The following is a 17,196-nucleotide window of genomic DNA, read 5'->3' on the forward strand; positions in this document are numbered from 1 at the left end:
ATTGCATACTCCTCTCATCTCGCCGCCTCCTCAAACCATATTTGAGGAGAAGGTCAGAGGGGAGGAACCTCTGACATTCTCATCCAATGGGTTTTGAGGAGGAGACAAGGAGAGAGGACGCAAGGAGTATGCAATTGATATTGTTCCTGTGTATATGTGTGCGTGCTTGTTTGTGTCACACATACACTCACACACACACACACAACAGCAGACAGACACACTGAGCAGAGAGAAAGATGAAACCGCCTCACCTGACAGCTGGGAAGAGAGGAAGACAGCAGATTAAATGTGTGTGTGTGTTTGTGTATATGTTTGTGTGTGTTTGAGGTGTTTGCTTGTGATTGCACATATCTTTGAGGTGACCAGAGACCAGTTAAGTTTTGTTTGTTTGCAGACAATGTGAGACTATTAATCCTGGTGTTCTATCTAAGACGGTGCCAAAGGAGCAATTCACTCCCACACAATATGTCCACTTGTATTTCTTCAGTTCTCTCCTTTTCTCTTTCTCTCTAATTGTCTATTGATCTCTATATATTTTAGATTTTGTGTGCCGTTGCTTTCTGAATGTATGTGTGTGCGGGCGTATGCATGTGTGTTTGCGCGTATGCATGTGTGTGTGTGTGTGTGCTCGTGTGTGTGTGGCATTGTATACTATCCTTTTGTCTATGCTGGTGTAGGTTATCAGTGGTGCATCTCTGGTTTCTGTTGTCCAGGCTCAGTGCAGCGGGACTTTGACAGAACAGAGCCATCTCCCATATCATCAGCCCAGGCCCCAACCCCAGCACCGGCCCCGGGTGTGAGAAGCCTCCCCCTGGGTGAGACGGCAACAGCAGCGGGTGAGGGAGAGACAGCGGGTGAGCGGGCGGCTCTGAGGAAGACTGTATCCGTTGACGACCGTCTGATGCAGTCGGCGCCCAGAGAGCAGCAGCAGCACAGACTCCTCAGCAAGCTGGAGAGAGGCAAGAAGAAACTCAGGAACATACATGTGAGTACAGGACTGTGCAGAAATGTAATGTAAATGTGTGTGTGTGTGTGTCGTGGTGGTTGTGTGACTAAGAGAGAGTTTTGAGACCATGGGACTATAAGGTTCTATCTGACATTTTTGTCAGTAACGAGTTAGTCATATATACATGATTTTTAGATGGTTCTTCGTATGTCTATGATTTGAGAAAGTTCTCTCTGCATAAACCCATTTGATTTTGCCGCTATAAGGTTCTATCTGCAAGCTAGTCACAAGCCTGACCAAATACAAACGGACCATTCGGAACACATGTCTCTGCCATCTCCCTCGAAGTATGGTCTAGGTTAATCTAGCCAGCAATAATGTCACGCAAGAAAGAAAAAAACAACACTGTCAGAAATCTGAAAGTAAATAATGTCATGTCGTTGTTCAGTTATGACAGTAATTTGTCTGGTGATCTTAGAGTCAGAACACATCATCAAACACTATCTTGGTAAAATAGTGTTATTCTATCATGTGTGTATTCAAATAGCTACAGTTTTCATAAAAACTGAACATGTCTAATTCAGAAGTCCCATATCCAGATTGATATTTCAGAGCCATAAGATTGCACCCTAATAAAACGGATTTACAAATACACAGGATTTTGATACTCTGCACTTTACGTACCTTTAAGACGAGGACCTGTATGGGTTATGAAATAAGAATTCACTACAAAACAGTTCTGAGATCTGGGATGTGAAAACTTTGATGCTCAATAAAGCCCCAAGGGCATGATATGTGCATGTTTTAGACTTTTTGTGCAGCAGGGTAAGTGTGTGTCTGTCAGAGAGAAAGAGAGTGTAAGGGCGTATGCAAGTCTATTGTATAATGTCTGTAGAGTGTCTCCATTCCTTTTGGTGTCTGCCAATCAAACAATATGCCATGCCTCTTCTGCATTACTTAGATACCTCTAGGGTAAGTGTTTTTATATAACACGGTACAGAACACTTCTCTTGAAAACCTCACCTAAACCTCCTCAAATGTTAGTTATGACTGTTTCCTGAGTAGTACATTCTGTAGCCTTCCCACACTGCTATGAGTCATTCAGTCAGTCTGGGCTTGGCACAGCACAGAACAGACCTGCCTCCTAACCTTCCTCTGATGAGGCACTGGAAGACAGGACGACTATCTGAAAACATTTACCCAAATTAGAGTAGATGGGTTTCATTTACACAATTTACACATGATTAAGAGAGAAACACATGAACAAAAACTATATTTAGTGTCTGTTTAAAAACGTAACTAATGATGGTATTGGAATCCAGTGTTACATCTTACCACCCGTAGTTGCCTGCCCTGATTTGTCCTTACTCCCGGTCGCTGATCCCTTGTAGGTGGCAGCCAGCTGGAGAATTCGCTTGAACTCGGCACATTTCAGGTCTCTGCTGCAACAGTTTTATCTGTAGGGTTTGGTAGGCCACTGAGTATGTTGTGTAGTCAGAATTTAGGAATGTCTTGAGGGCCCTCCTCAAAATACATATGTATTGGAGGGACATGGGGTACACAGAAGTATTGAAAATATTTTGAAAAGCAACCCAAGGGGGTTAAAAGGTCAGTCGGTGAACAGGGATGTAGGTTGACGTTATGCTACATTAATGACTGAGACTGGTTCTGGTTTCCTGTGTTCTGCATGGAGATTATGTTTATTAATAGATTGAAAACTATTCTTTCACAAGTTGTCTTTCTGTGATTCATTGCATCCTCTCTCCTCGCTTCCTTCTCAATCATAGTTTGGAGTAGAAGGTCCAAGGGCCCTTCACTCAAGGGTCTTTCACTCTTTTACCTTCTTCTACAATGGGTTTTGAAAAGGAGGCAAGGAGAGTGGATGGGAGGAATCGAGTAAAGATAACTTGTGAAGGAGCCATACAGAGTAATGTGGTTTGGCACAATGAAGTGTTTTTGGTTGCTGTGCAGTTGCTCTGTGGTGGGTTTTCAAACAGCTTGACCTTTATTGCAGTGAGAAAGGCCTTGATTTTCTCCTGGTTGGCAACAGGACCTAAAGATGAGGGGTTAGAGGAGGTATTCTTTAGTTGACCCCTTCTGACCCTGTGAAGATGAGTGGTTATGGGAAGGGAACACTGGTGTAACCCTCCAACCAAAGTGCATGAATTGAGGAGCAACCTGAAGTAAAAAGGAGATTCAGCAACGCTTGGAGGACAATGGCAGTTGTAGAAAAAACTCTGAAGGTGGCGAAAAGCCGAAACTTTGAGCAATAAATACGTTTTTTAAAATTTTTCTTCCATTGTCCTCCAAGAGTTGATGAATTGTCTCTCCACTTCAAGATGAGGGGTTATGGAAGGGACCTCATTGCGTCCTCTCTCTTTGCTTCCTTCTCAATTGTATTTGATTAGAAGGTCCAAAGTCCTTCCACTCTGACTTTCTTCAGTTTTGAGAAGGAGGAGAGGAGAGAGAATGGGAGGAATCGAGGAAAGATTAATGGAGCAAGAGCTATACAGAGCAATGTATCGCTTTGGTGCAATGATGGGTATTTTGTTGCCGTGAAGCAGAAGCTCGGTGCTGGGTTTTCAAACTGATCACCAGCTACAGTATTGACATACCACAATAATCCTAGTGATGCGAGAAAGATCGATGCAGTTACATATCTGAATATTATTTTTGACAATAAATACTGTCGTATCGTTTTGACAGTATCCCAATAATATTTTTGCTTTAGTTTGCTCTACCAACACCAAAACTCCAGTGTTTTTCCTTAATTTATTGTTCTCTGTCTTCTTTTTAAATAAGGAGCCAATTTGTTTTCAGCAAACTAATTTTCTCATGGCTCTCTCTTGTCCCTCTACAGCAGACATATGGTGAGCAATATGTTTGGACCATGGAATCTTAATAAAATCACAGTATTGAATCGCATTACATATAGAGTCATACGTCAGTCTGAAACGGTGTGAAGCATTCGCTAAGCAACTGTATCATAGCCAGATCTAATATCCTCCTCTGACATTACCATGGCCCAAAGTTTTCCCTGACTGACTGTGTGGCTGATTAGGAAACAGGTCTAATGTGTGTGGGAAGAAAGTCCCAGCGTCTCTGATGTAACATTGAAACTCTAGTTGACAGAATGATGTCCTTGAGAGATCGAATTTAAGGGGGATTTGTTTTTGCCACCATTGATGTTTAGGTAATAAGTAGGCCTGATCACTTCCAAGCCCTCTAAGCATGTTCATTCTATGTTTTAGCCAAACATTCTACTGCATTTTCTCTTTGTCTCATTACAGTTGAATTTCAATCATGTCAGTTGGATATTATCTCCATATGTCCTGGCTGATAAGCCCCTCTGTTTCTGGACCATCTTCCAGAAAGTCAGCCATTGTTACCCGTAACTGTCAATATCAGGTCCAAATCTCCCTATGAATCCTGGGTAGAGCTATGGGACTGCTGACTCACAGAGGATGTCATAAAAACACATCTACTTCATTTTTTGGCCTTTTCTCTTTCTCCTTACTAATTCTTAGAATAAGGGCATCTAGTTATTACCTATGTAGTGCACTACTTTTAGCCAGAGCCAGATACAAAGAAATAATGGCTCTATCCCAAATGAATGCACTATTTGGGCAAATGGTGTAATTTGAGGTACAGCCAATGTATTTTACCTCTAGCCATAGCAGAAATGTCATTCCGGATGAGTTAGTCAGGTAAAAATGTAACCAATGTCTCTAAAGTAGGAGAGAGAGACGGAGAGAGACAGACCGCTTAGTGACACAACTATTCCAGTTTTTTTCTCCCAGGCCCGTCACTTAGGCTCCCGATGGAAAATCCACAGCTCTATTTGCCTTGGGTGTCATAAAAGACGAGCGGGAATGGCCTTTTGTTTTTGTGGAAAGTTTGTCTCGGTTCTGAGAGGAGCGCAGTGCAGCACAGCACAGCACGACATGTGGCAGGCGGGCTGCTGAAATGGCCTCGATGCTGTCTGATTGAAGCCTGTTGTGAGGAGGAAAAGATCTGTCTTTCTACTTTGTAAATATAATAATCTGAGTGTGGAGCTCCAGGGGAAGTTTTATTTTGTAACACTGTTGTTCTGTAATGTTATTAACTGCCCCCCCCCCCCCCCCCCCCCCCCCCCCCCCCACTCCCCTTCTTTTCTCGTATCCTCTCCTTCTCCTCTTTTCGTGCTCAGGGTGTATTCTCCGGTGTCTGCCACAGCCATCAGGAGTCCAGACCCACCTTCAGCCTGTCTATTAGTCAAACACCACAGCATAAAACACACACTGTCCACCACACACACACACTCAGCCACACACACACATTATACACCGCAGAAACGCAGTCCCCACAGCTCAGTGGCAAATAATCCCACACACTGTACACACAATCTACACACACTTTCACACGCATTTTCTCTAGACACACATCTCACTAATTCTACGCACATATTTTCATTAGGCTGCCATGTGGAATGGTCCTTGTTTGAGCTGTTGATTTTTTTCAATGTAGTGTAGTGGGGGTGTTTCCCCTAAAGACTAAGAGGGGTCAAGCTTGTCCTCTCTGACTCTTGAGTCTACTCTGGACCTCTTCTCCTGCTACTACTTTTGAGGTGACGGGGTTATCTATTTACCTTAGTCTCCAGCTCCATATTTCCTATCACCCTGTTTCCCCCCCCCCCCCTTTATTATGACAGAGAGTCAATGCTGGGGTTTATTTTCCAGATGATCCCTGTTTAGCACAACAATAAACATCAAACGTTTATGTCCGTCTCTGTCCGTGTCACTGACTGACTGCCATTGAATTCCTATATAACAGGGTACGTTTCCAGACCCTCAGTGCCTCTGCTTTTATCCAGGAGCATCCCAAAAATGTAACTGAACAAATTGCTTGTTTGTTTGGGGCTTTTCTGTACAATCCATGTATTATTGCAAGAGAGACAAATGTTACAGTGGGTAGTTGTAAACACTATCAGGTACCGGTGCACATGTCTCTAACTAATTCATCTTGTGTTTGTGTGCTGATGAAAACACATTTCCGGAAGTCAAGAGGGAGTTGTAGAATGCTGTTACGTTCGACCCCAATTGTCCTGTTGATATAACAGCAGGTGTACTTACAGCATCATTTCATGCATGTACACACGCTACTGGTATAATGAGTTAAGCCTACAATAATCCGCAAACACATGTCTCTCCTGTGTCTCCTTGCCAACTGCTTACAGCTGTAATCTTCACCTGGTAATTGTTAGGTTAGATTACTCGTTGGTTATTACTGCATTGTCGGAACTAGAAGCACAAGCATTTCGCTACACTCGCATTAACATCTGCTAACCATGTGTATGTGACAAATACATTTGATTTGATTTAAATTTGATTTGATTTAATGCTACTGTATGAACTATATACAGTGCATTCGGGAAAGTATTCAAATCCCTTATACGTTACAGCCTTATTCTAAAATGTATATTAAAAAAATGTCTCTTCAATCTACACACAATACCCCATAATGACAAAGCAAAAACAGGTTTTTAGAAATGTTTGCACATTTATTAAACATAAAAACCGGAAATATCACATTTACATTAGTATTCAGACCCTTTACTCAGTACTTTGTTAAAGCACCTTTGGCAGCGATTACCCAAGTCTTTTTGGGTATGACGCTACAAGCTTGGCACACCTGTTTTGGGGAGTATCAAATCAAATTTTATTGGTCACATACACATGTATAGCAGATGTTATTGTGGGTGTAGCGAAATGCTTGTGCTTCTAGTTCTGACAGTGTAGCAATATCTAACAAGTATTATCTAACAATTTCACAACAAATACCTAATACACACAAATCTAAGTAAAGGAATGGAATTAAGAATGTATAAATATATGGACGAGCAATGTCAGAGTGGCATAGCCTAAAATACAGTAGATAGAATATAGTATATACATACAGTATGAGATGAGTAATGCAAGATATGTAAACATTATTAAAGTGACATTATTAAAGTCCTGCGGTTGTTGACGGTGCAGTTGCCATACCAGGCACTGATACAGCCCGACAGGATGCTCTCAATTGTGCGTCTGTACAAGTTTGTGAGGGTTTTAGGTGACAAGCCAAATTTCTTCAGCCTCTTTCTGGTTGGATGGGGAGTGTTGCTGCACAGCTATTTTCAGGTCTCTCCAGAGATATTCGATTGGGTTCAAGTCCGGGCTCTAGCTGAGCCACTCAAGGACATTCAGAGACTTGTCCCGAAGCCACTCCTGTGTTGTCTTGGCTGTGTGCTAAGGGCTGTTGTCATGTTGGAAGATGAATCTTCACTCCAGTCTGAGGTCCTGAGCGTACTGGAGCAGATTTTCTTCAAGGATCTCTGTACTTGGCTCTGTTCATCTTTCCTGAAAAACATCCCCACAACATGATGCTGCCACCACCATGCTTCACCATAGGGATGGTGCCAGGTTTCCTCCATATGTGATGCTTGGCATTCAGGCCAAAGAGTTCAATCTTGGTTTCATTAGACTAGAGAATTTTGTTTCTCAAGGTTTGAGAGTCTTTAGGTGCCGTTTGGCAAACACCAAGCGGGCTGTCTTGTGCCTTTTACTGAGAAGTGGCTTCTGTCTGGCCACTCTACCATAAAGGCATGATTGATGGAGAGATGGCAGAGATGGTTGTTCTTCTGGAAGGTTCTCCCATCTCCACAGAGGAACTCTGGAGCTCTGTCAGAATGACCATCGGGTTCTTGGTCACCTTCTTGACCATGGCCCTTCTCCCCCGATTGCTCAGTTTGGCAAGGCGGCCAGCTCTAGGAAGAGTCTTGTTGGTTCCAAACTTCTTCCACTTAAGAATGATGGAGGCCACTGTGTTCTTGGGGACCTTCAATGCTGCATAAATGTTTTGCTACCCTTCCCCAGATCTGTGCCTCGACACAATCCTGTCTCGAACCTCTGCGGACAATTCCGTCGACCTCATGGCTTGGTTTTTGCTCTTACATGCGCTGTCAACAGTGGGACCTTATATAGACAGGTGTGTGCCTTTCCAAATCATGTCCAATCAATACACTTTACCACAGGTGGACTCCAATCAAGTTGTAGAAGCATCTCAAGGGTGATCAATGGAAACAGGATGCACCTGAGCTTAATTTAGAGTCTCATAGTGAGAGAATTCAAATAACCTGTTTTCGCTGTGTTATTATGGGGTGTTGTGTGTAGATTGATGAGGGAAAAAATATTTGATATATTTTAGAATAAGACTGTAATGTAACAAAATGTAAAAATAAAATAAAAAGCACTGTATATAGTAACTTACTGGTGCAGGAGTTACATTGTGTGTGGTCAGGAGTTATTCCTGACCCAGCCAGGATTATCTTGGGGTCCTAGCTACAGTCTTCTCACTTGGTCAGGAAAACTCAGGGTCATGATATGAAAACAGATGGTCATTTGCAGGTTTATGTCAAAAACCCTGGTGCCCAACGTACTGTATAGCAGTGGTGTAAAGTACTTAAGTAAAATTACTTTAAAGTACTACTTAAGTAGATTATTTGGGTATCTGTACTTTACTTTACTACAATTTTTTAGGGATAACTTTTACTTTTACTGCACTACATTCCTAAAGAAAGTAATGTACTTTTTACTCATTACATATATTTTCCCTGACACCCAAAAGTACATGTTACATTTTGAATGCTTAGCAGGACAGGAACATTTTCCAATTCACACACTTATCAAGAGAACTAAAGAATTACTGCCTCTGATCTGGAGGACTCACTAAACACAAATGCTTTGTTTGTAAATTATGTCTGAGTGTTGGTGTGTGCCCTGGCTATCCTTAAAATAATGGTGCCATCTGGTTTGCGTCATAAGGTATTTTAAATGATTTATACTTTTACATTTGATACTTAAGAATATTTGAGCAATTACATTTTACTTTTGATACTTAAGTATATTTTGAATCAAATACTTTTAGACTTGTACTCAAGTAGTATTTTACTGGGTGACTTTCACTTTTACTTGAGTCATTTTCTATTAAGGTATCTTTACTTTTGACAATTGGGTACTTTTTCCATCGCTGCTGCTGCATGTCCCTTGTAAATACAACATGATTTTGGACAGCTGAAGCAAGCACACTATATTTTCTCAGGAAAATTACCCTTTGTAATGTATGTAATGTATGTAATCTTCATCAGTCCTAATACATTAGAAAACTGTGGATAGTGTAACTGCACATCACATACACAGAGATGTGTATTACTCATTTATGTTTAGCTTATTTATGTCATTAGTCTCTGTTTCTCTATGCACACACACACAGAGACCCATGCAGGACAGTACAGAGGGTGTGTTAACCAACCTATTCCCCGTGGACAAATCATATCACGGGACAAGTCAAGCAGGCTGTTCTGAGCACCATTTAAAGTGTTGTTCAGCTCCATGCATTACCCCCAGCAAGAAATATTAGTTGGATGAATTCAAATTGCCATTTTATTGAGACTAATCCCCTCAAACAAAACCGCTCAGAAAGGAGGATGGCTGTTCTGCCCTCATATACACACCTCCTCCCTGCTCAGTGTGTATGTGAATAAGATATGAGTTCACACACACCAACTGACACACATAAAAATGCATACATAACATTCAGTATATTACGTACACACACCACACACTTCCATACTTTGTGTATAATTGCTCACGTCTCACCTCCCAGTAGTAAATAAAGAAATAGTGTAGCCACAGTATTTACTAATGTGTCGTTCCTGCCCTAGGGTGTTTGAGAACGCATGCGTTGTCATTGGCAACAACCCCCATTCTCCCCAACATACACAGTAACCCACACCCCTACCCTGGGCAGCCCAGCACAGTGCAGGCAGGCAGGGCCATGAATTTCAGCAGTCACTTAATATGGCGGCCGCAGGGCCTTGGAGGTGCCAGGAGCTGGCTGCCAGGATGGACAGCGCGGCCGCGGCCTCCCCAAGAACGGGGCTCCGCGCTGGGCCATGAATGCTAGCATTGGTCCCCTAATTAGCCATGGGAGAGACCTAACAACCCCGCTACAGTTCAGCTGCTGACAAACAGCAAAATAAAGCCTTGTTCAAATTAGCAAGGTGAAGTGAGAAGGACTGAAAGGAGGGCTGGACTGTCTGGGGCGGAGAGAGAGAGAGTGTGTGTCTGTGAGAGAGAGAGAGAGTTGGGCTATTTTAGTTCAGATACGCTGAGCGTTGGTTTGTGACCACTCCTTTCTCCTCCCGTGAGAAACGTGGCGCGTTAAGACTGTGTGTGTGTGTGTGTGATGATAATTTACTCCACATTAAGATACCTCTGTATGAACAGGGTCATGCTTGTTAGGGATGTTATGGTGCTAAAGAAAGACATTCAGTTATCAGTTAATGTTCACAGAGAGACATTCAGCACTAAGCTGGAATAATCTAAATGTACTGTACATATCGTCATCAGCTCCAGTGAGCTCCTGACCAAGTCAAGCACTGGCAGTGCTCTATGATAAACTTAATATTCAATGATGTGTCAGCTGCGTTCATATACAATAGAAGTTGTCTCCATAGTCTATGACTGGTAGGAACGTCGACCGAATAATCTGCTTTCTACTATTAAGAGAGAGGCATGACCGATTTCTATAGAAGAAGCCCATTTTTATTCTCAACTTCTTAACTAATTCATCAATATGCTTTTCGTCTATCTAGATGCCCAGATATTTGTAAGCACGGACACGGTCAATATGGGCACCATCCAAAGTACATACGCTTAAATCAGAGTTATTTTCATGCGCTCTAGAGAAGAACACATACAGTGCTTTGGGAAGGTATTCAGACCCCTCGACTTCTTCCACATTCTGTTGCGTTACAGCCTTATTCTGAAATTGATTAAATAAATAAAAATCCCAGTCAATCTACACACAATATCCCATAATGACAAAGCAAAAATTGTTTTTTAGAAATTTAGAAAAACTGAAATACCCCATTTACATACAGTTGAAGTCGGAAGTTTACATACACCTTAGCCAAGTACATTTAAACACAGTTTTTCATAATTCTTTACATAACCCTATAAAAAATTCCCTGTTTTAGGTCAGTTAGGATCACCACTTTATTTTAAGAATGTGAATTAATAGTAGAATAATAGTAGAGAGAATTATTTCTTTCAGCTTTTATTTCTTTCATCACATTCCCAGTGGGTCAGAAGTTTACATACACTCAATTAGTATTTGGTAGCATTGCCTTTAAATAGTTTAACTTGGGTCAAACGTTTCGGGTAGCCTTCCACAAGCTTCCCACAATTTAGATGGGTGAATTTTGGCCCATTCCGCCTGACAGAGCTGGTGTAACTGAGTCAGGTTTGTAGGCCTCCTTGCTTCCACACGCTTTTTCAGTTCTGCTCACACATTTTCTAGAGGATTGAGGTCAGGGCTTTGTGATGCTCCAATACCTTGACTTTGTTGTCCTTAAGATATTTTGCCACAACTTTGGAAGGTTGCTTGGGGTTCTTGTCCATTTGGAAGACCCATTTGCGACCAAGCTTTAACTTCCTGACTGATGTCTTGAGATGTTGCTTCAATATATCCACATAATTTTCCTTCCTCAAGATGCCATCTATTTTGTGAAGTGCACCCATCCCTCCTGCAGCAAAGCACCCCCACAACATGATGCTGCCACCCCCGTGCTTCACGGTTGGAATGGTGTTCTTCGGCTTGCAAGCCTCCCCCTTTTTCCTCCAAACATAACGATGGTCATTATGGCCAAACAGTTCTATTTTAGTTTCATCAGACCAGAGGACATTTCTCCAAAAAGTACGATCTTTGTCCCCATGTGCAGTTGCAAACCGTAGTCTGGCTTTTTTATGGCGGTTTTGGAGGAGTGGCTTCTTCCTTGCTGAGCGACCTTTCAGGCTATGTTTCCTCCAGCATGTAAAGTAAAATGTTGGTCCTATGTTTCATGAGCTGAAATAAAAGATCCCAGAAATGTTCCATTTGCACAAAAAGCTTATTTCTCTCAAAAGTTATGCACAAATGTGTTTGCATCCCTGTTAGTGAGCATTTCTCCTTTGCCAAGATAATCCATCCACCTGTTTGGTGTGGCATATCAAGAAGCTGATTAACCAGCATGATCATTAGACAGGTGCATTTTGTGCTGGGGACACTAAAAGCCCCTCGAAAATTTGCAGTTTTGTCACACAACACAATTCAACAGATGTCTCAAGTTTTGACGGAGTGTGCCATTTTCATGCTGACTGCAGGAATGTCCACCAGAGCTGTTGCTAGATAATTTAATGTTCATTTCTCCACCATAAGCCACCTCCAACATTGTTTTGGAGAATTTGGCAGTACGGCCAACCGGCCTCACAACCACAGGCCATGCGTAACCACGCCTGCCCAGTACCTCCACATTCGGCTATGGGTTTGCAAAACTGAAGAATTTCTGCACAAACTGTCAGAAACCGTCTCAGGGAAGCTCATCTGCGTGTTCTTCGTCCTTATTAGCGTCTTGACCTGACTGCAGTTCGGCGTCATCACCGACTTCAGTGGGTAAATGCTCACCTTCTATGGCCACTGGCACGCTGGAGAGGTGTGCTCTTCACAGAGGAAGCCCGGTTTGAACTGTACCTGGCAGAAGGCATGTATGGCGTCAGGTGGGCGAGCGACTTGCTTATGTCAATGTTGTGCCCGGTGGGGTTATGGCATGGGCAGGCATAAGCTACGTACAAAGAACACAATTGTATTTTATCAATGGCAATTTGAATGCACAGAGATACCGTGACGAGATCCTGAGGTCAGTTGTATGTGCCATTCATCCTCCGCGATCACCTAAAGTTTCAGCATGATAATGCTCGGCCCCATGTCGCAAGGATCTGCACACAATTCCGGGAAGCTGAAAATGTCCCAGTTCTTACCCTGCCTGCATACTCACCAGACATGACACCCATTGAGCATGTTTGGGATGATCTGGATGTGTACGACAGCGTGTTCCAGTTCCTGCCCATATTGAGCAACTTCGCACAGTCATTGAAGAGGAGTGGGACAACATTCCACAGGCCACAATCAACAGCCGGATCAACTCTGTGAAGAAGATGTGTCGCGCTGCGTGAAGCACATGGTGGTCACACAAGATACTCAGTAGTTTTCTGATCCACTCCCCTACTTTTCTTTTAAGGTGTCTGTGACCAACAGATGCTTATCTGTATTCCTAGTCATGTGAAATCCATAGATTAGGGCCTAATGAATTCATCTAAATTGACTGATTTCCCTGTATGATCTGTAACTCAGTAAAATCTTCTAAATTGTTGCATGTTGCATTTATATTTTAGCTCAGTACAAGGTACAGTATGTTAAAACATTCAGCTCACCCACCCATCAGCTCATGAGTAGGGAGAGACAGGCTTGACAGCCGGCTTGATGAGAAGCAGTAGCCTGTCTAGATGTAGTTGTACAGGGCCGTAGGGTACATTACTGTATGAGAGTGTTCCCAGGGGATGGCCAAGGGCCCTTAGGTAGTGTTCTTACCCTACAGAGAGAGCACTGTTAGGAGGAACACATGCACACACACACGTATGCATGCAGCCACACACACACACACACACATACAGCATATGTTTTACTATCTTTGTGGGGACCTAAAATTGATTTCCATTCAAAATCCTTTTTTCCCCAGCCCCTAACCTTAACCCCTAACCCTAGTTGTAACCGTAAACCTAAACCCTAAGCATAAAACAACCTTTGTCTTCATTGGGATGTGGGAAAAGTGCCAAAGAGGGAAAGAGTACCTTGTTTTACTATGCTTGTGAGGACTTTTGGGGATTTCCGGTACCCAGCAGGGGTCTCTTCACAATCCCTAAATCCAGAACAGACTATGGGAGGCACACAGTACCACATAGAGCCATGACTACATGTTACTCTATTCCATGTCAGGTAACTGATGCAAGCAGTAGAATCAGATGTAAAAAATCATACAAAATACACCTTGGAACAGCAGGGACTGTGAAGACACACACACAGGCACACGCATACATATTCACGTGATTACACACGCACTCTACACACACATTTACATAGATTTTGTATTGTAAATATGTGGTAGTAGAATAGTGGCCTGAGGGAACACACATATCCTTTCTGGGAAGGGAGTTCTGCTAGCGGAAAACCTGGCCTACAGCCAGTGAAATTGCATGACGCCAAATTCAAACAACAGAAATCTCATAATTAAAATTCCTCAAACATACAAGTACTATACACCATTTTAAAGAAAAACGTATTGTTAATCCAACCACAGTGTCCGATTTCAAAAAGGCTTTACGGTGAAAGCACATCATGCGATTATGTTAGGACAGCGCCTAGCCACAGAAACCTTACAGACATTTTCCAGCCAAGGAGAGGAGTCACAAAAGTCAGAAATAGCGTTAAAATGAATCACTTACCTTTGATGATCTTCATCTGATGGCACTCCAAGGACTCCATGTTACACAATACATGTTTGTTTTGTTTGATAAAGTTCATCTTTATGTCCAAAAACCTCCTTTTTGTTTTGTGCGTTTAATTCAGTAATCCATATGCACAACATCCAGACGAAAAGTCAAAAAAGTTCCATTAAAGTTCGTAGAAACATATCAAATGATGTCTATAATCAATCCTTAGGATCTTTTTATCATAAATATTCAATATTATTTCAACTGGACGACAGTGTTGATAATAGAAAACACAGATAACCAACGATGCGCTCATGGCCACACGCGATAAACAACTCATGGCTTTCAGCTGAGCCACTAACTCTGAGTGGTCTTATTCTCTCCCCTTTCACAATAGAATCCTGAAACAACTTCTAAAGACTGTTGACATCTACTGGAAGCCTTAGGAAGTATAATCTGACCCCACAGACACTGAACATTGGATCGGAATTCACTTAAAAACTACAAACCTCAGAATTCCCACTTCCTGGTTGGATTTCTCTCAGATTTTTGCCTGCCATATGAGTTATGTTATACTCACATACATTATTTTAACAGTTTTGGAAACTTTAGTGTTTTCTATCCAATATGCATATCCTAGCTTCTGAGCCTAAGTAACAGGCAGTTTACTCTGGGCACGCTTTTCATCCAAACTTCCCAATGCTGCCCCCTATCCCAAACAGGTTTTAATTAGTTGTGAAAAGTGTTATGAAATGAAATGTTGTGTAATATTTGTTATTGTATATATCTGCCTTAATGTTGCTGGATCCCAGGAAGAGTAGCTGCTGCCCTACCAGGAACAGGGGGATCCAAATGGGGCTCCTTAATAATTTTGCTTTTATTTTAGTTTCTATCAAACGAACTTGCTGCAGATACAAAGCTGCGCGTCATGACTTTGTTCACGTAAAAAGTCCATCCTGTTTGTATCTCTGTCAAGGGTTTTGGCAGAAAAGTCTTCAATAAACAGCGAATGTGTCCACTCTGGTCTTGGCATGTGTGCTCTGGCCAACAGCTGGCAGATACAGTGTGGAGGGTACATGATGAGGTCATGGATAAGTGCAGGATAATTGTTATTTGTCAACTCGCAGCCAAGCACCAATCATCATGTCATCACTATACAAATCAAGACCCTCAATATTTATTGGAAAGGAGTGTCAAGCTCATCACCGTGCACTTTCACCACCCTGTGAAGTTGTTAACTTATTTCATCTGTAGCATAGTAAACTGTGCGTGCTTTTCCAAGTCACAGTGGGAGGAGCACACAACATAGCATCGTGTGACTCCAAGTTTACCTCGACAAGATGGTTATTATGTCAATATTTGCTCATTAAAAGCAATTTCATAGCAATTGTTGCATAATCTATTTCACCAACAAAACCGTTATCCCACCTTGTCTACCATATTTTGCTTTGTCGACATTTGCAAAGTTTACCAACAAATGAGCTGTTTCCATCAGGCCTGTCGTGACATTTTTTTTATCTGATTTTTTTATTGATGGAAGCCAAAGATTAAAGATTAATTAAAGACACTACAGTAGTAAAATAGTTATGTTTGGGTCAGCTAGTGTTTCACAGCCTGCCAACACCTCTCCTGCTGGGCGCCAGGCAATTTCCCACTTAAACAGATTATTTAAACTAAGCAGTTCTTGATATCCATAATAAATATAGATTTTCTGTGTCTGTGAATTCAAGTCAATTACAGTGCCTTGCGAAAGTATTCGGCCCCCTTGAACTTTGCGACCTTTTGCCACATTTCAGGCTTCAAACATAAATATATAAAACTGTATTTTTTTGTGAAGAATCAACAACAAGTGGGACACAATCATGAAGTGGACTTTTTTAACAAATTTTTAACAAATCAAAAACTGAAAAATTGGGCGTGCAAAATTATTCAGCCCCTTTACTTTCAGTGCAGCAAACTCTCTCCAGAAGTTCAGTGAGGATCTCTGAATGATCCAATGTTGACCTAAATGACTAATGATGATAAAGTTGTCAGCTTTGCCTCGTTGGGTTATCGAGGTTCATTAGGAATGTCCCTGTCATTTTTTACAACCTGACACCTGGCCCAATATGTATCGATCTATTTGACTATTTGACTTTTGCTCTTTTTATTTTTTTAATCAAGTCTCCGTATAAATGCACCTGCACTGTGATAGTCTCAGAGGTCCGTTAAAAGCGCAGAGAGCATCATGAAGAACAAGGAACACACCAGGCAGGTCCGAGATACTGTTGTGAAGAAGTTTAAAGCCGGATTTGCATACAAAAATATTTCCCAAGCTTTAAACATCCCAAGGAGCACTGTGCAAGCGATAATATTGAAATGGAAGGAGTATCAGACCACTGAAAATCTACCAAGACCTGGCCGTCCCTCTAAACTTTCAGCTCATACAAGGAGAAGACTGATCAGAGATGCAGCCAAGAGGCCCATGATCACTTTGGATGAACTGCAGAGATCTACAGCTGAGGTGGGAGACTCTGTCCATAGGAAAACAATCAGTCATATATTGCAGAAATCTGGCCTTTATGGAAGAGTGGCAAGAAGAAAGCCATTTCTTAAAGATATCCATAAAAAGTGTCGTTTAAAGTTTGCCACAAGCCACCTGGGAGACACACCAAACATGTGGAAGAAGGTGCTCTGGTCAGATGAAACCAAAATTGAACTTTTTGGCAACAATGCAAAACGTTATGTTTGGCGTAAAAGCAACACAGCTCATCACCCTGAACACACCATCCCCACTGTCAAACATGGTGGTGGCAGCATCATGGTTTGGGCCTGCTTTTCTTCAGCAGGGACAGGGAAGATGGTTAAAATTGATGGGAAGATGGA

At 42.0% G+C, this 17,196-nt stretch overlaps 1 protein-coding gene across 1 annotated transcript in view; it reads left to right on the forward strand.

Annotated features, from left to right (window-relative positions):
• The window catches only part of LOC139381558 (ankyrin repeat and fibronectin type III domain containing 1a), a 229,409-nt gene that overhangs the window by 38,713 nt on the left and 173,500 nt on the right, over positions 1 to 17,196 (forward strand). The window contains exon 5 of the mRNA XM_071125193.1: positions 714 to 985. Coding sequence (XP_070981294.1) covers positions 714 to 985 — 272 coding nt within the window. The remainder of the gene's footprint in view (positions 1 to 713; positions 986 to 17,196) is intronic.

Source organism: Oncorhynchus clarkii, chromosome 23, assembly GCF_045791955.1.
Source record: "Oncorhynchus clarkii lewisi isolate Uvic-CL-2024 chromosome 23, UVic_Ocla_1.0, whole genome shotgun sequence".
Classification (NCBI taxonomy): domain Eukaryota; kingdom Metazoa; phylum Chordata; class Actinopteri; order Salmoniformes; family Salmonidae; genus Oncorhynchus; species Oncorhynchus clarkii.